The sequence below is a fragment of the Equus asinus genome, chromosome 22 (assembly GCF_041296235.1).
Source record: "Equus asinus isolate D_3611 breed Donkey chromosome 22, EquAss-T2T_v2, whole genome shotgun sequence".
Taxonomy (NCBI): domain Eukaryota; kingdom Metazoa; phylum Chordata; class Mammalia; order Perissodactyla; family Equidae; genus Equus; species Equus asinus.
Genome location: NC_091811.1, coordinates 56,721,561 through 56,746,236, shown reverse-complemented (window position 1 = coordinate 56,746,236; position 24,676 = coordinate 56,721,561). Strand labels below are relative to the sequence as shown.

The 24,676-nt window shown below is 34.8% G+C and overlaps 1 protein-coding gene and 1 pseudogene across 1 annotated transcript; both read right to left on the bottom strand.

Annotated features, from left to right (window-relative positions):
* Positions 1-4,687: 4,687 nt before the first annotated feature.
* On the bottom strand, positions 4,688-9,441 carry LOC106842356 (olfactory receptor 9K2-like; annotated as a pseudogene).
* Positions 9,442-14,863: 5,422 nt separating this feature from the next.
* On the bottom strand, positions 14,864-15,808 carry LOC106842363 (olfactory receptor 6C6). The gene has a single exon (XM_014858829.1). It carries the CDS (start codon positions 15,806-15,808, stop codon positions 14,864-14,866), a length of 945 nt encoding a protein of 314 aa, XP_014714315.1.
* Positions 15,809-24,676: the final 8,868 nt, after the last annotated feature.

Sequence of the window (24,676 nt, the reverse complement as noted above, 5' to 3'; positions counted from 1 at the left end):
TATTGTAATCTAAAAAACATTTTCTGTATTATATCATTAATATTCCTGTCTGAACATGGAGACAGTAAAGCTACCTATTTAAGTAAACCAATTTTATCATCACTTTACTGTTCTCAAAAATTTAGGGGGGGGGTTTGTGTGTGACTTCTAACACTTTCATACTATTTTTTCTTCATTTTTACTTCACTTTTAAAGAAAAGGTTTGGGGGAAAGTCAGTATTGGAAATATGACTTCTAATAGCTTGTTTGTTCCACGTGAATTTTTCCTATCTTATCCATTGCCATGTGGTTTTCAATCTCTGTACTTGTAACCGAATAATTAAATGCATACATTGAAGAAATTACTTTAGCTTATTAATAATAGCTTAGGTAATATATTAGTGAATTGATATAAAGTTGAATATTTTCAAATTGTAATATTCAGATTTAAAGTTCAGACTTTCCACAATGATAACTTAATAAGAACCTCAGCATACTCAGTGTTTGAGGTAAGAAATAAAGAAGAGAAAATCAATATATGTTTCCTTTAATATGGATGGAAAAATGCTTAATAATGATTTATACACAGATTAAACTCTTTGAATGAATACATGAAAGAGGTAAAGGGATGATTCAAATTTAAGCTAATTAGAAATACATCATTATAGCAAATTTCATATAATTTAGTGTTGTGCCCAGTAACTGTTCTGGTTCTCATTTACAAGAATCTGAAATAAAACTGTATTAATATTATCCATGGTGTTAATGATTTTATAAACTTAAATCATATTCTTTGTTAACTTCATACTAAACTTTAAAAGTTTATAATTTGATATTCTTCGACAGGGTCTCCGTCACAGAAAAAAGATGACATTTTCTGAATATTTCTTGTCCATATTAATTTTTCAGAATACATGGACCAAATTTATAGCATAGGCAATTTTAAAATTTAAAGATGTTATAAACATTGCTACTCCAATCTCTTCAAGATACAGATGAAGAAAACTGAGTCCTAGAGATGTTAGCGAGCTTTTACCAAGGCATGTATTTAATTAGTGCCAAATTTGTACTCTTGCCTTCTTTACTTGTCTATACAATGATAGAGAATCTATTAAGCAGCAGAGATCCTAAAAGTGTGTGGTGGGAAACCGTGTAGGAGAAAGATGATTGAAAATGTAGAATTAGTCACTTCCTACACACCGCGCCACAATGACATCAAAAACATCTAAATACCTGACACATAATTGATATTAAAAAAGTGAGTTAGTTTGGTTTTTCATCAGTTATTTAGATAGGCAGGTAATTGACTCATTAATTCACTCACTTCTTTGTTTTTTGAAAGATCATCATGAGTTCACCAATCATAGTCATCCAAAATATGATTTCACTGTGGTCATTGTTCAATTTCGGAAGACGGATTAAAGAATTATATACAGCTAGGTATTTTATTAACAGAGGTGATTTCTTTCAAAACATGCACATACACACACACACACAAACACAAAATTTAAAGAGCCAATTCAGAGTTGTCTGTTGAAACTCACCCCAAACTTTTTCTGAAAGGAAACTAGTAACTAATAAAAATTGCAGAAGAGATGAATTAGTACAACATTCCATCAACCTGAAATAGATATTACCCAGAGATTCTGTGACTCTACAGAACTGGGATAAGTGATATTCAAAATTATATGCATCTTGCATGTCAAATTCAAAATTATTCATAAAAAACATAAAAATGTTGATTAGAGGTTTAATGTTATCTATTTCATTTTTGAGCCTTTGAAATCAGCAATATATGTGGAGAGCATAATCTTGTTATTCAGAAGATTGAATCCAACCAACCAAAAATATCTAAGAACATCATGCTAAAATAGCTGAACATCTGTAGCAAAGAGAAAAAAATAAGTTAAAGTCAAATGAGGAGCATTGGGAAATCCTGGTACATCCAAAGGAGTAATAAGAGGCAATAATAATTGAGTTCTAATTCAATTAGAGTCTGAGCTGAATTCAGGCTGAGTTGCAAGTTTTTTGTTGTTGTTATTTTGCCTTGTTTATTTTACAATTTTATTAAGTTATAAGTTATACACAGTAAAGCACAACTAACAAAGTTCATAACTTTAAGAGATTTAACATATATATTATATGTATATATATATATATATAACTTCAAAAGTTTTCTTAGCCACTCTGGCAATACATCTCTGGAGGCTTTGTGATGTTTCAACTTGACTAGGCTGAACTATTGTTCTAGGATTTCCCTTCCTTCTATGATTCCTGGTAGAATGAACCACAAGAGAGATTATTTGGGATATTTGGAGGGTGGAGTGAAGCAGAAATCATTTTGTGGCTCGCACAGGTTGCTGCTTATCTGCTGGTGTATTTTGTTGGTATACAGCTGGAAGCAGCTGCCAGGCTTGTAATTATTCCATTTTTATCTGAATCCTCTTTCAGCTTTTCCACTCTAGATCAGGGAATGTATGCTTAGCTCCATGACAAAGCGTCCTGGCTTCTGTAGAACGTAGTAAACCTGAGTTCAGAACTAACACAACTTTCAGCCCTTCCTCATGTGATTCTGCCCATGCTTGACACAGACCTTACACTCCTCACAAAACTGAACTCAGAATGGATCATGGAGCTAAATGTGCAAGGAAAAGTCTAAAACTCCTAAAAGAGGTCATAGGAGAAAACCTAGATGACTTCGGGTTTGACGATGATCTTTTAGATACAACACCAAAGGCACAAGCCATGAAGGAAGTAACGGATAAGCTGCACTTCATTACAATTAAAAACTTCTGATCTGCAAAAGACAATGTCAAGAAAATGAGAAGACAAGCCACAGGCTAGGAGAAAATATTTACAAAAGATACATTTGATAAATGACTGTTATGCCAAGTATATATAAAAAAAAAACTCTTAGAATTCAACAATATGAAAACAAACAACCTGATTAAAAAATGGGCCAAAGATCTTCACAGGCACCTCACCAAAAGTGATCCACAGATAGAAAATAAGGACATGACAAGATAATCCACATCTTACATTGTCAGGGAAATGTAAATTACAGAAAAACAATGATAATGGGGGCTGGCCCCACAGCCTAGTGGTTAAGTTCAGCATGCTCTGCTTCAGTGGCCCAGGCTTTTGGGTTTGGATCCTGAATGCAGACCTACCTCACTCAACAGCCATGCTGTGGTGGGACACACATACAAAATCGAGGAAGACTGCCGCAGATGTTAGGTTAAGGTGAATCTTCCTCAGCACAAAAAAAAAAAAAAGAGAGAAGAAAAAGAAAAAAATGAAAAATGAAAAACCACTACATGCATATTAGTATTGCCAAAATCTGGAACACTGACAACACCAAATGCTAGTGAGGATATGGAGCAACAGGAACATTCATTTTTGCTGGTAGAATGCAAAATAGTACAGCCGTTTTTAAAGACAGTTTGGTGGTTTCTTACAAAATTAAACATACTATTACCATACAATCCAGCAATCACCCATCTTAGTATGTACCCAAAGGAGTTGAAAACTTATGTCCAGACAGAAACCTGCACACAAATGTTTATAGCAGCTTTACTCATAATTGTCCAAGTTTAGAAGCAACCAAGATTCCTTCAGTAAATGAATAGATAAATAAACTGTGGTACATCCAGACATTGGAGTATCTTTTAGCTCTAAAAAGAAGTGAGCAATCAAGCTGCAAAAAGACATAGAGGAACCATAAATACATGTTACTAAGTAAAAGAAGCCAATCACAAAAGGCTGCCAATTGCATTTGGACAAATATATAAGGACACGTATCCATAAGTATGGTGTCATAGAGTATTTTCACTGCCCTAAAAATATTCTGTGCCCCGCCTATTCATCCCTTCCTCCACCCCACATCCCCCCGCAACTGCCAACCTTTTAACTGAGTCAACTGGGTAACAGTGGACATATATTACTCTAGGAGGTGACTTAGTCAGTGACCATTCTTGTATTTTTCTCAAAGGTATCCTGTACGTGTGTGTATGTATGCACATGTGTGAAGAGACAGAGAGAGAGAGACAGAGACTATGATTATTTTTGTATTTATGTGTGTGTGGGACTGATGGTGGCTGGGGTTCATGCAGAACACGGTGAATACAGAGAAACATTCTTCTCCCTTGACAGTCAATTTATTACTAGGATTTCTTTCCAGTTTAATATAAGATTACTAATATCCACTGGACAAGAACCCTGTGCCTGGGCATTAAGTGGGCTGGAATTACAAAGAATCAGGAGCCACTTTCATTGCAGGCTTGTTCCATTACAGGACTCAGAGTGCTGCCTGAAGGATTCTGCATGGCACTCCCAGAGGAGGGTTAGTAAAATGTGCCTCACTCAATCTAAACATCTTTCTGCTTCATCCCAGAAGAGATAGGACACCACCTTAGCACAGTAACCTTTACCTGAAAATTCTCATAAAGATTTTCTACCTAGTTAGTTCCCTATTTTCTCCAATAAACTGTATCTTAAAAAATGTGGATGAAAATAAAGATGAAGCTCAAAGAAAACCATTCCAGTCCAAAATCAACAGCCAAGTGAAATATAATCCAAATGTATTCTTCAGCTGTATGTGCAAGGAATTCATTTACATAAACTCACTAAGAGTAAATATTTATAAGATCGATGTTGCATTCTTTGAGTATATGCTTCCCCAAATTGTCATAATATCCAGATCTTTCAGTTATATCAATTTTAATGTAAAGTTAAATAATTTTTCCCCCAGGATCTTTCTCAGAACTTCTTTGACATCTTGTTTGTCAGGGTGTAAATCAAAGGATTCAACATGGGAGTGACTAAGGTAGAGCATAAGGAGCACACTTTACTCAGCAAAGAAAGTTTGTCAGGAGTAAGATATATAAAAAAGATAGCACTATACAGTATAGTCATGACTCCAAGGTGAGAGCTGCAAGTGGAGAAGGCTTTCTTACATCCCTCAGTGGAGCGTATCTTTAGAACTGTGGACATATTATACATATAGGACACAATAATATAATTATGGTAGGCAAAATAATAATGATGCATAAGAAAAAAGAAACCAACTTATAACTGTAGAGATCAGAAGAAGAAATCCTCTGAAGTGGACGGTTGTCACAGTAAAAGTGGTCAATGGTCCAAAAAGGACAAAAGGGTAAAGTAAATGTCATGCTAATCTGAAGAACCAAGCTGATGTAGCCACAAAAAGAGGACAGCCACCAAGTGAGTGCAGAAACGTGTTGACTTCTGGATAGGGTAGAGGAGTGGGTTGCAGATGGCAATGAAGTGGTCATAACTCAATGCTGCCAGGAGAAATCCCTTAGTCACAATGAAGAGGGAAAAGAGGAAGAGTGGGTCGCACATCCTGTGAAGGGGATGGACTTGTTCTCAGACCCGAGGTTGATCATAGCCTTGGGTGTAAGAACAGATAAAGAGAAGAGATCAATGAAGGAGAGGCTGCCCAGGAAGAAATACACTGGTGTGTTCAGCCCGGGATCAGTCATGATAATGGCCATCATCCCAACATTCCCCAGAAGGATCATGGTATATACAGGCAGAAATAGCAGAAAGAGGAAGATGTGGAGCTCTGGGCAGACCATGAAGCCTACAAGAGTGAAGTCGCTCACTTCTGAGTGATTGCTTGTTCTCCTGACCCCGTGGCGGAAACCTGCTGAGAGGCACAAGGCAAATAAATGAACTCTTGCCTTTCATTCTAGTGACATAAATAGTCTGTTAAATGTAGAAATAAATTGTTTACTGCTTAATATTGCATAAAATATTTTTAATGTCGTGAAGAATCAAGAATCTGGATTGGATAACACTAGGTTTCTGAGACTACCGTTCTATTAAGCTGTGAATATATTTAGTCATTGTATTTAAATAATCCATGGAGTTCAGCAAGAATGCAGTATATTTTATTACCTAATTTTACTCACTTTCTGAATTTCTATTCTCAATATATTTACATTCAAGAATTATCTTACGTAAAAATAGGAGTATTACATATAATCAAAAATAGAAGTATTGTGTGTAATGTCTAAGATAGTGTTTGTAGTCATTATGGTACTCAGAACAGTGTTTGAATCACTGTATGATTGTAATAAGTATATTTTAAAATGTTTTTACCTTATTTTACTACAAGCTATTTAGTTTCCATTTTTTACTATATCCATATTTGAAGTAGAATAAAAATGGATGTTATTGGTACGTTAAAATTAATAACGTCAAAAAACCACTAAGCCTGGATACAACAAAATTCTCCAAAGCTATTTCCAAATATACATTCATTTTCTCAATTCAAGACCATTCCTCAAAATAAGTGCATTTTTACTGACTCATTATAAATATTTCACTTCCATCAGTAGTTGCTTAATTAAAAAAAATACCAGAATCTGGTGAATAATCCAATCCTTATACAGCAGTGAAGGACTTTCTGCCAACACTGCATCAGTTCAAAAGGCTTTGCTTCTCAGTCAGGGAAAGTAAACTTAAAGAACGCATGTATAAAGGAAAATTCCTTTCCTGAATTTTCATATACTTTATAATTCTTAAAACAAAAGTAATGAGATAACTACGGATATTTAAGGAGCATGGCAACCTTGCGTCATCCAGAGTCCATCATCTTCTGCTACAGCATCAACAGCGGTTAATTATGATGGCCTCAGTTATTTTTACTGCTCTGAAATCTTTTTTAAGGATGTTTCAGCCTGGAGGTTTGGCTCATCCTCTGTGATAGATTCCACTAGGAGAGGAGTGGTCATAAGGTAAATTACGGAAACATCGGCACAGGCTCCTGGGCAGTTGTTTGTGAGGACTGCAGCAACCTCAGAGACAAACGAATAGTCTAATAATAGTCCAAATACAACGAACTTTTTCTTCTCTGGTTGTGTGTATCCTTTGGAAGTTTCTCTGGACTTTATTCTCTTCATCCGCAAAAAAACACCTTTGTGGTGACAATCACAGCAGACACATTGATAGCCATAGAGAAACAGATGAAAAGTTTGTACACTATGAGAAAAGTTTTAGATAAATGAATATTTTAAATTATATAGTAAATTACATTTGCTATGGTTTTAAAAAGACAAAAATTCATTCCAAACTATAGTTTACCTTTATTTTTTGATGCACACATATTTCGTGATATGACAAAGACCTTCTAAATCACAAACTCAAAATAAGATAATGTTTTGCTAATTTTATGCTTTCCCATATTTAAATAATAAACATAAAATATAAAGGAAGATATGATAACATTCAATAAAATTATTTTTAAAATCCTAAGTAAAAATATTTATAAGAGACCAGGACCTATATTTTAAAAATCCTCTAAAAACGACTATGGGACTAAAAGACAACATTTAAATCAGGGGCATAATACTCTATTTAATCAGGCTAGTATTATAGGGCTACCATTTTTTCATAAATATTTCCATCACTTAATTGTAATCCTATTTTTAGAAAGTTCCTTTTTTAATTAAAAATTATTCCTAGAATTTTTCTGGAATTTTTTTTTCGTGTATAGATAGCAAAACGATATGGGGGCCAGAGTTTCTCTTTTTTATAATACAGTATTAGTAAAAGTTTGGTCAGTGTAGGAAGAAAGAGTAGTTTAATTATCTTAAAAGGAAAATATTAATTAATGTGAATTTCCAATAAAATTTGGAAAGGCTGGAGGAACTTCTGGCTGACACTACTGTAATGATACTTACAGCAATATAGGATTAAATCACAAAGAGGGCTACTATTGGAGGTATGATTTAAAAACACAACACCATCAGGGCCAGCCTGATGGCATAGTGTTTAAGTTTGTGTACTCTGCTTTGGTGGCCTGGGCTTTGCCAGTTTGGATCCTGGGTGTGGACCTAGCTTGGCTCATCAAGCCGTGCTGTGGCAGGCTCCCACATATGAAATAGAGGAAGATGAGCATGGATGTCAGCTCAGGGCCAGTCTTCAACAAAAAGAGGAGGACTGGTGGCAGATGTTGGCTCAGGGCTAAACTTCCTCAAAAAAAAAAAAAAACACACACACACAGAACTGTAACTCTGATCTACTGATCAGATACATTGACAGAAAAAGATATTACTACTTCCTCATCCATCAAAATAGCTTCTCTAGGAAGGTAGGGACACAACAATGCTGCAAAAAGAAGCCCATTTGTTTCTACAAACTACCTAACTGGTAGAAAAGGTCAAAAGGAAAAAAATGTTGATGCCATTCCAAATTCTAAGTTTGTATGGATCTAACTGGTAGAACAAAATCTGTGTCAAGTACTCTAGAAGCAGGAGACATTTTAACTTTCCAACATCTGAGACTAGAAAGTGCATGGGGTGGAGCCTGCATATCTAATATATAAAATATACCAGTTTCCAATATTCTTTTTCTAATCTTTAAACTTCCCACAATATTAGCAATAACAACACACTACTGCTTATACATACAAAAGAAACACTTACTGACGTTGACGAAAGATGGGACATAAAGAAATCCTCAACAAATTGAAAGATTGAAGTCATTCAGTTTATGTTCTTTGATCAAGTCAACTTAACATGGAAATCAATAACAATTAGATAGCTAGAAAACTCTGTGGCCATGGACATTAAATAAGCACTTCCTAAAAATGAATGGATAAAAAAGAAATGAATGGGCCAGCCCAGTGGCAGAGTGGTTAAGCTTGCACTCTCGGCTTCGGTGGCCCAGATTTCACAGGTTTGGATCCCAGGCGTGGACCTAGCACTGCTCATTAAGCCATGCTGCAGCAGCGTCCCACATAAAGTCTAGGAAGTTTGGCAAAAATGTTAGCTCTGGGCCAATCTTCCTCACAGACACACAAAAAATTTCAAACGAAATTATAATAAATTATGATATATCTAAATTTCTGGGATGCAGAAAAAGAACTACTTAGAGAGATATACAAAACCTTATAGGAAAATATTATATAGGAGAAAGGTAGGGGCATCTAGATTAATCTCCTGTCTTAGTAATGTGAAATAGAAAACAGCAAGTGAAAACAAAATAAAAGAAAGCGAATAATATAGATAAAAATTAGTTAAAAAATATGGATAATATAGGATACTCACCTTGATCCTCTGAAACATTAGTAAGATGTATAAAACCCTAGGCTTCTTAACAAACATTACTATAATTAGTAAATGAGTTTAGAAACTTTTCAGAATATAAAATAAATACAAAAATTAATTCTATTTCAATAACTATAAATTAAAATTAAAATTATTTTTAAAATACAATTTTGTGTTATAAAAATTTGGAATACTTAGGCATCAGTTTGACAAAAATTTGCAAGACATTTTCACTGAAAACTCCACAGCGTTGCTGAGAGAAATTCAGAAGACCTACAATAAAATGAAGAGATAAAATATATTCAGTTGTCTCGGTCCGGCCCAGTGGCACAGTGGTTAAGTATGCACATTCCGCTTCAGCAGCCCGAGGTTTGCCAGTTCGCATCCCGGGTGTGGACATGTCACCACTTGGCAAAGCCATGCTGTGGTAAGCGTGCCACATATAAAGCAGAGGAAGATGGACACCGATGTTAGCTCAGGGGGTCTTCCTCAGCAAAAAAGAGGCGGATTGGCAGTGGATGTTAGCTCAGGGCTAATCTTCCTCAAAAAAAAAAAAAAATATATATATATATATACATATTCAGGGGTCGGATATAATGGTCATAGGTCAAACTCAGTACTTTTCAGATGTGAATCATCCTGAAAATGATCTATACTGAATGCAATCTCATTCAAACCCCAGAGAGTGCCTGGTGTGTTTGTGTGTATGTGTGTGTAAACAAACTGACTGATTCTTAAATTCATATAGAAATACAAGAGACCTAAAATCACCAAGACAGCTTTAGAAAAGAACTATGTTGGAGGACTAACACTACCCCTTTTAAATATTTACTATATATCTACGGTAGTCTATGCAGTGTAGCATCATCCTAAAGTAGATAAATAGATCAAAAACACAGAATGCAGTTCAGAAATAGAGAACACCAATATAGAAACCCAAATTTTTAAGAAAAGTTCAAAGACAAATCAGTTGAGAAAGGATAGGGTTTTTCAAAGGGTTGATCTGCTATTGTGTTTCTTGTATGAGAGCAAAGTGTTTGGGCTGCCGTTGGACTCTGAATTCCTGTAGTAGAGCTGAAGCTTTCTTATAAATGGATGGTAGTAAGCAATTTTTCCTCATATTTAAAGACTAATAGCAAATCTTTGATTTGCTTTTGATGACTGTTTTTAGTGTCATAACAAATTCTTTGGAGACTTTGTTTCATAATATTTTAGAGTCTAATCTCTGATATGATATATGTAACCAATCCCTTTTACTCATTATGTCAATACACTCCATATGTTTCAGATATTTAAATTCTCCTAAATAGGCCCTCATGTTACAAAATAAGTATACCATCATAGTTTTATTTTCCATATTGCAAAAAGAAGCATTCTCTTAAAATAAAATTTAAAACCTTAGACAATATTCCAGTAATATACAATTAAAACCCTCATTTTAAGATTGAATCTATTTGCAATATTAAAGTTTGCTACAGAACTATTATTAATCATCATCATCATTATTATTATTTTAATAATAGCGAGAGAAAGTTTCTTATTGAAAAGAACTAGACCAGCAGATTTTCCCATATTGTTTTAGGACTATGAAACAATTGACAATTCTGTTGCAGTTTCCCAGATTAAAAAACAAAAATAATAACCAAGTGGATTTTTTTTCTTTGCAGATAGATAGTAATTCCTGAATACCAGTCTCTAGGAAAATTTTACCTATCTTCTTTGTTTGCTGATTCCCATAGGTTCCCTTGTGTCTTTATTGAGCCAAAAGGTGACGCTTTAGGTTGGTTAGAATCATGAGATATGTTAAATTTCTGTAACGTTGCATCCCTTTCTAGATTTGATCTTTGATACAACATTTCCAGTTAAAGACTGAGAAAAACTTTCTGAAAATTTAACCAAACTGGGAAAGATGATGGAAATACATCAATGTTCTTATTATCTGAATACTGAGATGTGCAGAGAATCTGAACTTAGCTGAAAAATGGGAAACATTTTGAAAATTAAATAAAACACATTTCCTCTTTTACTTGAACCCTTCTGAAGAAAACTTTGGTTTGCTACATCCCTTTAACAATTGAATAATGTCTGAAACGATCATCATCACTCTTAACGTAGGTAGGCTATGTATTCTACTATATACCGTGACATCAAAACAAATCCCAGTATCTTCTGTGTAAGGTAAGTCAAATTTTAAGTTTAGCCCTTTGAATGAGAAATTAGAGAAAAATTCTGGACATACAAGTAAGAGAATTAAATTTGTCTTTAAATTGTCTCATTTGATCTATTCTTTTTGATAGAGAAGCAAAAATTGCTATGTAATTTTACTATGCATATAAAGAAAACACAATAATGTATTTTTCTAAATATACAAATGAGTCTTTAATTCAGTTTTTGTATCTAACTCTGAACTTGTAGTTGCCTTGGTTAAATCACGGAGGAAAAATTAGCGCGCAGCTATTCTTTACATCTTGAAGAAATGGAACAAACACATTTACACTTAGTTCAAGGTTAAAGACAATTACTATGTTTGGCGAAACTCAGAAGATTATGAAAAATAGGAAAGAGCAATGCAATAAAGATGTAATGTCCTTACTAGTTATATTTGGTCTACCACATCATAAAAATTCCACAGATAATGAATGAAAAATGTAGATTCATATTTTATCATAAGAGAAAGAAAGTGATTAATGAAAAAACTTAGGACAATCAAATAGATATATTTTTATGTTGGAATACAATAACATGTTATTCACAAACAATAGACTAAAACTGGGGGCAACCATTCAGATATATTTAAGACAAAGATTCTAGGGATTCAGTGACTTTAAAAAAATATGTGTGATTAAAAGAGTAATATCAAGTGATCTAGAAAACAAGGGAATGTCTTTGAATAAATTTAATTGAAAAGAAAAGGAAAATACTTATGTTGCATTTCAATTCTTTCTTATTATAGCTTATACTTAAAAGGAGGATAAAAGAAAAAGGAAGCCTTTGAATGTTTCCTGGAAATACTGAAAATTGGCTGAGACGAAGTCTTTAGCTATGACAAAGAATATGATTAGCAAAAACCAAACTACAGTCAGTAACTATGAAATATTGCTCTAGCACTATTCAGTAACAAGAACTGTAATTATGCTTAACATCATTTCACACTGAAATAAAATGATACATCTTCTTAATCTGCTCTGCCCAATCTCTGCCTCTCTTTCTTTTTCTCTCTCTCTGTCTCTTGCCTTCTCTCCCTCAGTGCTCTTTTTATCCAAATGCATCAGCATCGCAATATAACAAAATTAAATTTGGGAGCAAATCTTTTCGTTAGAGGAAATGAGAGAATTGTCTTAATTCAAAAACAAAATTTAATTCTTAGAATTGCTATTACTGTAGAGTAAAAGGGCTCAGGTCAATGCAATGATTGATTCAATATCTCATTCATTTATGTTTTCCCCCTGGAATATACTCCTAGGAGATCCAGTTGAAAATGTAAAGTAAGGAGTAAACTTCCCAGTGATGTGAGAATACAACTCTCCTAAGCAATTTAGCTAAGAAAGACTCCTTGATAGAGATCCTGGAAAAGTGGGTGGGGAAGTTCCCAGGCGTGAGATATGAGATCAGCCTCACGTGTCACACCTTGAAAAAAGTGAGGGTTCTGTCTTGGTGGAGAGAAATTTCCACTACCTGTTGGTGGAGGGGGAGGCAGCTCTGATTACTGTATTACTTAACAAAATATTAAAGAGCAATAAACCAGAACAGTTATAATTAGTTTCTGGTTAAAAAACTGTGGCACTACTCCCAAAGCTCAGATGAAATAAAACATTACTTTTCCTTGCTTTGGCTTTTTGAGAAGAGATATAATTTCAAGTGAACACACACACACACACACATTTACATACAAACAGACAAATATTTCTAAAGTTTTCTTGTCTATATAGATGTTTGCTTTGTTATGTTAAAACAGGCCCCCAGAAAACCTTGCCTTCTGAAGGGAGGAGCGGCCTGTGAGGAAGAGCGGCTGTGAGAGGTGAGGGAAAAACGTGGTAATACATCATTTCTCTGTGGGATAAATGGATGACTTAAGGGAATGTTAAAACAAATTTTAAACAATGAGAACCTAAGCCATACTCCAACATCTGTCAAGCTAGGAGTGAAGCAAATAATAATTGTAACAACAAAACATCGAAACGTCTGTTTCTTGGTTCATTTTGATTCCTTAATAGATTGAGAAATCTGGTCCGTCATAAATAACTTGCATTTTTTTTTTTTGTAATTTCTGTGTGACCTAGAACTTTTATGAGGTAATTATAAAATGCTTCCTTAAAATCATTTAATGTATATTTGGTGAGTGTGGAAATGGCGAATGAATAAGAAGGAGTAATCTTCCTCCCACTCCGTTATCCCTACAATCTGAAATTTAAAGAAAGCTCTCTCCTTTTCCTGAAACATCTCTGACTCTATTATCTGTATTTTAGAACTGCTGTCACATTTATATACTAAACTTCATAATTGCTCAATAGTTTAAAGGAATGATCTCCTCACTAGTGCCTTTGACACTAAGACAGTCCATATCCAAAATCATTTTCAAGAGTGATCTTTCAAAAAGAGAAAAGCTGAATATTAGTGTTTACACTTTAAATATAGTTTCAAGGATTCTCTTTGCTGGCACTGTCTGGTAAAGAATAGCGCTTCAAAACAACCTGGATGTATATTAAACATAAGATGTATTTATGGGATCCCAAACATAATGACCTGGACACACTAGCAATGGTAACTTGAAATTACGTTTATAAGACTACCTAGTTCATTCTTATGTACCCAACCTTTCGAAATTACTGATATATCAAATTTAAGTCTATGACACTGCTCTGGAACACAGGTCATCTCATGTTTTTTACCACTGTCTTCTTAAAAGCACATCAAGTAATAGTTGCAACACGTTTTTGGTTTGTTTTAAATAAGTGTCTCCTTTTACTGATTGATAAACAGGGCTAACAGCATATATTTACTGAACTATGAGGTGCGGGGTTATATTTCTCCTACTTTACACATGGAGAAACTGAGGCATAGAAGGTTTACATATTCTATACAGTGTCCCACATTGTGTATGTAGTGAAGTCTTTACTGAAGAGGCTGGAGTATCTCAAAATCCTGTTCCAATAGTTAGATATACCAATTCTCCAAATGCATGTGGTTATCGAACACCTCTGTTGTTTCCATATCTTTCTATCTCAGACTTCTTTCCTTATGTACATTTTTAGTCTCAGCATAATTATTACTTTCTCCTGAAAGGCTTCTCAGATCTCCAAACTTACATTGAAGCCATCCAATATGCCCCACAATATTTTTGTAGACCTTTATTACAACACAAATTATACAGCATGTAGCAATATTGGGGTGATGTGTTTGTCTCCTTTAGGTAACGCAAGCTTCTTAAAGGTAAGGACAGAGCTCCTGAGAATTTCCAGAATAAATAGACACACAATAAATATACGTTGAATTATTTAATGAATCATAGGACAAGTTACACTTACACCAGGCATAGTTTCTTCGAAGTCATGGTTTCTGGAAACTAATAGGCAATAAGGGGATGTTATTTAAAATGTGGAAGCCAGACTTGACTAGAGTAAATTATCATAGCAGAATGAAATGTTTTCAAAAGGAAAAATGAAACGCAAGGGTGGAAATCAGCTGCAACATTCTTCAAAAGACTCTCCTGTATGAGACAACTGATGACGTAGACAAACGTTATCAGAAGGAATGCATGAAGCATGTGTTTGCAGTTTTTATGGTAAGGTGGTGATTTGTAGCATTTTTTATAATAGTCTTTTCGAAAAACACATCATCTTTTGTAACATATCCCAGAAGACTTCTTTCACCTGCTGGTTCCTTAGGGTGTAAACGAAGGGATTCAGTACAGGGGCAACTGAGGTGTACAGCAAAGCTACACCTTTGGAGACAGTCACTCTTTCCTTTGCAGATGGTTTAACGTACATAAAGATACAGCTGCCATAAGTCATGGAGACAACGATCACGTGGGAAGTGCAGGTGGAAAAAGCTTTGGTCCTTTGCTGTGCAGAAGGGAACTTCAGAATGGTCTTAACGATGCAAGTGTAAGAGAGAATCACTAGCACCAGTGTGACCACAAGTGTCACCACGGCTAAGACAAGAGACATCAGTTCCAGGACACGTGTATCTGTGCAGGAGATCTGCAGGATAGGAGACGTTTCACACATAAAGTGATCAATTATGTTGGAAGCACAGAAATCCAGCTTGAGTCCCATGAGCAATGGGGGAAAGATGATTAGGAATCCAGTTACCCAGGAGCTGAGTACAAGCTGGTAGCAGACTTTGCTGCTCATAATGACTGGGTAATGCAGGGGTTTGCAGATGGCAACATAGCGGTCATAGGACATGGCAGCCAGAAGGTAAAACTCTGTAACTCCCAGTAAAAGAATAAAAAATAATTGAGCTGCACAATTATTATACGAAATGGTTTTTTCTCTAGTCACAAGGGTTATCAGGAACCTGGGAATACATACTGTTGTGAATATGATTTCCAAAAATGAAAAATTTCGGAGAAAGAAATACATTGGTGTCTTGAGGCGAGGATCCAGCAGGGTGAGGAGGATAATGATTAAGTTCCCCATCAGGCTCAATGAGTAGTTAAGAAATAGAAACAGAAAAATCAAAATTTGTAATTGTGGGTCATCTGTCAGTCCTAGGAGAATGAACTCTATTTCCATTGATTGGTTCTTCATTTCTCTTTTTAGAGCATGATCAATTCTGCATAAGAGGAGAAGAAAAAGAATTGAAAATATATGCATATATATAATGTAATGTAATATAAATTAACCGATATATATTAACCTGTATGTAAACCTGTATATATAAAAATTAGCCTAAATGTGTATAAATACCCTAAATATGTATAAATTAACTTACATATACAAGCTAAATTATCACATATTAACTAAATAAATACATTACATGCTACAGTCAATTCTACTTTCTTTCCTATATCTTAGTTCTCTTTATATAATCGTCCTCAGAATTTTTCCTTTAGAGCTTGAAGCGTCTTTTGGTTAATATGCATTTTTGCCCATCCCTTCCCTATTGACTCTACTCTGCATGTATAATTTAAATAAAAATATATAAGTTATTTTAAATGGATTTTTCTATCATTTTTATTCAACCTGTGCAAATATGCTAAGTTGGTTGGTCTTATTAGAATGAGTATCAGGGTGTTTAGGGTGATATTACAATTCCCTTGATGGTCAGTGGCTAAGACAGTATTGATATCCACTGATTAGATAAATATCCTGATTATAATAGTTTTGAAATTTTCTCTGTACTGAGAATAAGCCATTATTATTACCAATTTTCTTCACTGGCTTTGCTGTATACAAATGGGCAGTTGTTTTCCAGTATATACAACGAATAAAACAAAGCAAAACATGACAAAAACAAGCAATATATTTTAGTTAATAATATATTGTGTCTTTTTTTCAATTAACTTTATTGAATTGTATTTTTTATATGTTACATAATTTTGGGCACTACTTTTTTACTTCCTCCATGTTATTTATAGAACTGTTAAATACCCCAGAAATTACATTACTTCCTGTCCTTTCTACATATAAGAATTCTACTTTCTTCCATGTTGTACTGTCCCTCGGTTATGTTAAGCATGACAGTCTATTTCATTGCATCCATTACCTGCAGACTCATAAAAGAAATGGTTTGCTAGAGCACTCTTTGCTATCTTTATTCTTTTGCATTTGACTTAATATCGCTATCCTATTACTTTCTTTTTTTATTTGTAAAAAATAAAATTAAGCTTCTCCAAGCTTAATGTGATTTTCCAAAGAAGATATTAGTGAATAGCTTTAATGTTTTTAAAGGCATCTGAAGTTTGCAGACTTCAACTACTAATTGGTCACAAGATTATATTGTAAAAATATGTATTTCTGTCCTTGCTATGACTCTCATCTTCCTCTACCTATGATTTGAAAAGGTGTGTTCTAGGAGTTAGTCATACAATTGCTATCACCATGTGGGTCTGACACGGTTCTAGAACCGTGTTATCTCAAATTATAGGGAAGAGGCACTCAGTATCTTTCCACATTCCCTTACCCAGGACAACATGTAATTCATAAAGAGAGTCAGAGGAAATGAATCTTAGATGCAATTGTATATGAATAAAGTAGATTACAACAGCTGTTAATACACAACTTAAAATGACTCTACCATTAAAAAAATTGTAAAGTATAAAAATTTAGTAGTCAAATTTAATTCCCTTAATTGGACTTGTATATTTGACTTAATTTCTGAGTTCGAAGTTGAGTCAAAAGGATAATTGACTTACCTTGTTGGATCTATTGAATTTATTGTTCCCTTATGTGTGTATGGAAGAGATGTATGTTAACAAAATTAATTATTATTTTAATCTCTTTTATGCTCATATTTTATTATCAATAGGGAGATTTATAGCCAAGGATTTTTCTGGAAAGAGGCAACATGCACATATTGTGCTTCTGTAAAGAATTTCCATATTCCTTCAAATTCATACTCCTTGTGAAGTTTGGAACTCAGGTATCAATAATTTTAATGGACATCCATCTTCTGTTCCAGATAAGTTGTAATTTATGAAATTTGGTTCTTATAATTGTTGTCATTCAAAACCTCAAAATAGGTTTTCATTCCTCAAAATGAAATAAAATAAAAAGTGATAACTGAAAAAGCTCTGGACATCACCTGATGAAAGGTAAGCCGCTGCTCCAAGAAAGATTCCACATTGCCAACTGTACCCTTATAAGATGCGGCAGTTTTATCACTTTCTACTTACCACAGACTCAAGGGATCTATAGAAATAAAACAAAGAAAGAAAAACTCTTCTCTGGGGATCAGATTCCAGAGGACTAATTATTGACAATAAGAGACACCTTTGCAATCTACTTTAAATAAAAGCTGAAGTGAAAGTATTCCAGATGAGTATCAGAAGTGCTTTAGAAAAATCAGTGAAAGACTGAACAGGATCATTAGCAGTTCACTGTCCTGGGGGAACACTGGGGAATTTCAAGCTGGTTTCCACCAGCACAAGACATTGCTTTGCTTCCAATGAGCAAGAGAGGCAATTTTAGACTTTATTATAAATTATTTTACACTCTGGCATCTAGTAGTGTATATACATTTTATTTATAAGTATTAATTATGCATAAATTATTATCAGATTAGTAAAGTGAGGCTTGGGGTGGATTTTTGATGAATTTTTTTTTCATTCTTCAACTGAATTGAATTTTACCCATTAGATACATTTTACATTAATGCCCAAACCTGGAGACAATCCAATGTCCATCAGCTGATGAATGGTTTAACAATTGTGGTATATGCCCATAATTGGAATAGACTAATAATATATAAAAAATTCAGTTGAAGTTTGGAAATATTATTCCAAGCCAACAAAGCCAGATACAATATCTATGTATTCTGTGATTCTATTTCCATAATTATGGAAAACACTATAGAGACAGAAACCTTATCAGTTAGGAGCTGAGGGTGAGGAAAAGTGATTGACCACGGAACTGTCAGGAGGAGATTTTTAGGGTGATGGAAATATTTTATGTTGTGATTGTAGTGTTGGTTGCATGCCTCTATGTCTGTCAAACTTTATTAAACTATACACTCCATAAAGGTGAACTTTTTTGTAGTTAATTCTATCTCAATAATCTATCTATCAAATATATTTGGATGTAACTTACCTCTTTTGTAGTAGGCTATTGAGAAGATTATTTAGATCTGTGCTGTCCAATATGAAAGCCACTAGCCACATGTGGATATACAGTATACATAAAAGTTTTAAGTAATGAGTATTAAGTTACATTAAATATTCAGTTCCTCAGACACACTAGCTTCATTTCAAGTGCTTGAGAGCTATAGGTGTCTAGTGGCTACCATATTAGCCAGCACTGACTTAGATAATTGATGTTTATCTTTCATCATTAATTACATAAATTTTCCGTAAAGGTGTCTTTAGTAGATGTTTTATAATTTCGATATGCTATATTTTATCATATAGTTCAAAATTTTCTCTAATTCCAATTCTTGACCAATTGGCTATTTAGAAGTATTTTTCTTAATTTCCCAGTATTGGAGATTTTTTAGTTATTTGTCTGTTATTGATTTTTGCTTAATTTCATCATAATTAGAAAGTACTTGTAAGAATTTAATACCGTGGAATTTTTTTTTTACTTCATTTATGCTAAGCTCACAGTTAATTTTGTAAACATTTCATGTAATTTTAAGAATATTAGGTATTTTGAACTTACATGCAGCATTTCCTATTTATCCAAAGGGGGTGAAAAATACCAAAGCTTAAGTTCTTTTTTATTTTTGTAAAGATTAATACACTTGATAACCGTTTAATTGTAATTTTCCTCTCCATAATTTCTTTTTGTTTTCTTATTTCATTTTTATATATTTGCATTTTGTCCATGCACTGCTTTCTTGACTTCTCCACATCTTCCTTTAGTTCTTTAGAATCTTTCAGATAGTTGTTCTGAAGTCTGTCTAGTGGATCTAGAGGCTTAAGTCTTTTTCAGGGACAATTTCTGCTGGTTTGTTTTGACTGGGCCATGCTTTCCTGTTTCTTTTTATGACTTGCTATTTTTTGTTGAACACTGGAATTTGAATCCAATAATGTGGTAACTCTGAAATTCAGATTCTTCTCACTTCTTAGGGATACGCTTTTTGTTGTTATTGTTTCTGTTTTTATTTTATTGTTTATTCTTGTAGGCTTTCTCTGAGCCAAGTATCAGCCTGAGCGTAAACTTAAGTTCTTCTCAGGTATCTTCTGAGCCTGTGCTTTCCCTGGGCATGCACAATCACTTTCTAATTTTCTTGTATATGCATTTTCTTATGAATGTCCTTGGCTTTAATGTGTGGTTCCCAAAAAGGGAAAAAGCAGTAAACGAAGAGGGGGGAAGACTGCACCAGCCCTTTCAATGCCCTGAAAGTCCCTTCAGCCACAGGGGGAAGGACTTACTACAATGTGGGGAAGGTTTAACAATAACGGCTGCCTGCCTTTTTGTATGCACCTCTGAAGCAGAAGCAGGTGTCAGACTACAGATTGCTGATATTTGGAGGACAGGATCATTTTTGCCCACCTTGGCTCCTGCAAGCTGATCCAGGAACACATGCATTGCTTTCTGCCATGAGTGTGGTGGTGCAGGATGGGTAGGTGCTACTGTGCTAAGAGCTGAAATTATGATAATTAACAATAATTTGTCACCCCACTCTTCCCTTGGAAGTTGCAAGCCTTCAGTAGACTGCACAGTTCCCAAATGATTACAGCAGCTTCTGTCAGTGCAGTTGTTGTCTGGGCGGGGAGACAGAGTCCTGATCCTTCCTCCTTCACCTTTTCCCAAAATTCTCTCACGGATCTACCCATTTTCATGACTGGCTTCTAAACGCCAAGTAAATAACATATTTGTCTCAAATTGATTCATATTCAAAGTCAATACATACCTTTTTTCTACATTAATCAGTCAGTGTATCAGATATCAGGTTTTTAACGACTGTTCTCTAATAATTTTGAACACAATTTATTTTAACTAAAAATTCTGAATTTTAGGGATAATTTCTAACATGGATTTTTTCTTTGTGGGAAGAAAAAAATTATCGATACTGAGCAATGGGATCGCTCTGCCAGCCATGATCTAAGCCAATTAATAAAAACAAGTTAGGGATTGAGAAAGGGAGTTTTCATTAGATCAAATTAGCTGGTAAATTGGAAGATGGGTGAGTAGTGTCTCAAAAAATCTGCCTTCCAAAAATTACAGAAGCATCAGGTAGTTACACAAGGAAAATGGCCAGTGAGGAGGGGGCCGAGGGATGTTGGTCTCCAGGCATGAAGGGCACCAGGCATCACATTGTTCCATTCTTCTGTCAGCTGTGATGGACACCTTGTTGGAGCGTTCCCACCAGCGTCAGCCTGTTACTGGAGAGAAACTCGTAGAACGAAGTTTTAATTTATCAAGTCATAGGGGACTACATGCGTCAGCGTAGGCTATAAATCAGGAGAGCATGTGAATTTAGAGTATGTGCAGAGCAGCGAATAGTCACATAGAGCAGGGGCTGGGGTCATTTAGTGTAACAAGATGGCCTCACTTATGTTCTCTTACACTATGTCCGTAAGATATTAATTTGGTTTGGTGAGATTTTTTTTTGCCCCATTTCATGTCTCATTGACTGGGCTGCAGAAACATGTGAAAAGAAAGTCCCTCTAATCTTGTGACAACAACTTCCCTGTTTTTTCAGACACATACGCTTGTCGAATTTCACATAATCTGTTTAGGTTCTGCAAAATGAAAACTAATAAATAAATACCACCAAAACCTATTATTTCTCAAACAAATGGCACATCTACTTAACAGTCATTACTAGCCTCCTTGAAATGCTCTTTGCAATCCCAGCTCCAAAGTGCTTAGCTGTACTGTGACACTCAATTGATCATTCCAGCATTTCTTTCCTAGTTGGCTAAAAGGAGATGGCGAGGCTTTGTTTTATTATGGAGTTATTATTAGTATTGATGACATAATATTTGTACTTGACTTAGCATTTAGTAGTAATCAATACATGTATAATGCATTTGTCAATTTAGTTATCACAGTACCTAAGGAATGTAAGGATAACAAAACAAACTTGGACAATGAAATAAATCAAATTTGATGCTGTGAATCAGGATATATTATTTGAAAAGAATTGATTTCCATGGGAAAAGACCATAAAAATTATAAACTTTACATATTTCCATGATCCTCATCACCAAATTGATGGACTCCCTCTTAGCATATTAATTAAAAATAAGTAACCAGAATAATGAGAATAATAAATCTACTAATAAGGAGATAGTGATGATTATGTAACTGATAGGTCAGTAATGGTTTCCAAAGATAATAGGACTTAATCCCTGGAACCATGTAAACATTACCTGCTTTCCAAAAAAAATGGTCTTTGCATATGTGGTTAAAATAAAGATCTTAAGATGGGGAGATTCTCCTGGTTTATTCAGGTAGCCCTGAAATGCAATCACAAGTGTTCTTATAAAAGAGACGCAGAGCGATATTTGACACAGGTAGAAGAGGAGAAGGCAACGAGAACACAGAGGGAGATACTGGATAATCTGACCTCAAGCCAAAGAAAGCCAGCAGCCCCCAGAACCAGGATAAGGCAGGGAATGGAATCTCCTCCCAGCACATCAGGAGGGAGCACAGCCCTGCCAACAACTTGATTTTGGCCCAGTGAAACTGATTTCAGACTTCTGGCATCCAGAAACGTGAAAGAAAATTTTCTGTCTTAAGTGACCCATTTTGTTTAATGTGTTACAGTATCCTCAGAAAGCTAATACACTGCACAGTAAAAGAAGTGGCAATATGTACATAGTTATAGTATCAATATTAATAAAAATTCATCCTTAGAAATATAAGAAAGGAGAGTCTTCTACTTCCTAAAATATGGCATTCAGAAGTCTTAAAAAAAATCTTTCTGTTACAAAAATCCTAAAAGATCTGAAATAAATTGAAAAAGAAAATGAAAAAGTGAATATCTAAGCTGGGGGAAGAGTAAGTGAAATCTGCAATGTCTAAAAAGATAGAAAGAATGAATGAGTCCTGAAACAGATCATCACAGGTAAGAGACAGGGAACAAGCATTGGCCCAGGTGTGGACTTTACTGGGCTTCAGAAAATGGGGTAATGAAGCAAAATTTGGGTTCCATATAGAGTGGTTAGTTGTGTTGAATGCAGATATGCTGAGCTGGAACCAGGGAAAGCTATCTTCCTCAAAATCTGAATAAGAGATATAACATCTTCACCAAAGAGAGATAAATGTGTGAACACTTGCCTCCCTTGACCTTGGCTATGGGTGGAAGAAAAAAAAGCTTCCTTAGGAACTTCTTTCTCATCCCTACGCTTAGACATATTTGGAAGTGAATTGCGTACTTCCCCAAAATTTGAATACCAAAAATTCAAAATTAATTTAAAAGCTATGAGAGTCAATTTTTCAAAAACACCAGAAAATGATGAAAATATAAGCCACACATTGAGAAGCAATATTTGCAGCCAGAAAGGATTAGTATCTGTGATATATAAAAACAGACCTGTGATACGATAGGGAATACATAAACAACCTGCATACGACTGCCTTAACTTCACAGGGCTTGAAACATCGAAAGATGAGTTTCAACCTCTTTTCTTTAGAAAAATGTCATTCACATCACTATGAAGAAACAAATTTCAGAGAACTTTGAATACATATCAATCCTCAGTGGGAAAAGTGTCGGAAGGAAAGGGAAATATGAAAATCATGTGCTTGACATAAATTGGAGAGATAACAAGATAAGGAAGAATGATCAGTCCATAATACGGGGAAGCAAGATCCAGGAAAATAACTTTAGCCCTTGGGCCTCATTTTCCCAAGAGAACTGCTGATTCAGAAGTGTCATCACTGAGGAAACACCAGTGTTTTTGGCTGATTCCTTGGTCCAGGGAGACAGAGATAGGGCGCATCAGAGAAGACTTGATGAACACCTCTAATTTTGAGTTGAGAAATTCTAATAGGCAGACCCTCACAGGTAGTATATTTTCAGCTTTAAATTGTCTCAATATGTGCATTTGGACTGAGATTATCCTGGATTACTAAGGGCTTCAGGCGCCTGGCAAAATCAAAATTTAAACATTTTTGGAAAAATTAAGATTATCTTTTTTTCCAATTGCACATCAAATGAACTGGAATTCTGTGCTTCCAGAGTAATTGATCACTTCATATGTGACACTCCCCCTGTGCTGCAGATTTCTTGCACAGACACTCATTTTCTAGACTTGATTTCATTTGTCTTAGCTGGTGGAACACTCGTGGCTATGTTGCCGTTAGTAGTTTTTTCCTACACATATATTATCAAGAACATTCTAAAAATCCCTTCTGCTCAGGAAAGAACTTGTTCTTCCCACATGATTGTTTTCCTTCCACATGAAGTTTCCCTTACTTATGTGAGCTGTATCTTTATTCACGCGGAGCAATCAACAAAGGAAAGGGAGCCTTTGTCCAAAGGTGTAGCTGTTATCTACACCTCAGCTGCCCCTTTATTAAACACTTTCATTTACACTCTAAGGAACCAGCAAGTGAAACAAAACTTCAAGGATACTCTCCAAAAGATTTCTTTTCTTCAAAAATAAAGAAAAAAAATTCATTTTAAACTTGGAGAAAAAGTGAATAAAAATTTTTACTCATTTTTTAAGTTTACTTAATCTGTCCTTCAGTTCGTTAACCTTCTCCTAACATTTTAACCAAACCTTTCAGCACAATGTGGCTTTTCCCTCCTACTTCTCTTTATGATTAGCATTCCTTTCTGTGCTATAGGAAGAGTCCTCTCTTCTGGTTATCAACATAAATGCTAAACTTCATTTACTCTGCAAGACATGCTACTGACCTCCTCAAAAAAACTGAATTTTAATTCTATATAAATCATAAGACAATTTTATAGACATAAATATTACAACCTGTACTACCACTAGGCCTTTAGGAAGCATTTCAAATGTCACTTGCTGTTATCACAAGCCTGATCATGAAGAG

Coding starts and splice junctions, on each gene's coding strand:
- LOC106842363 (XM_014858829.1), bottom strand. CDS start 15,808: ATGAAGAACCAATCAATGGAAATAGAGTTCATTCTCCTAGGACTGACA.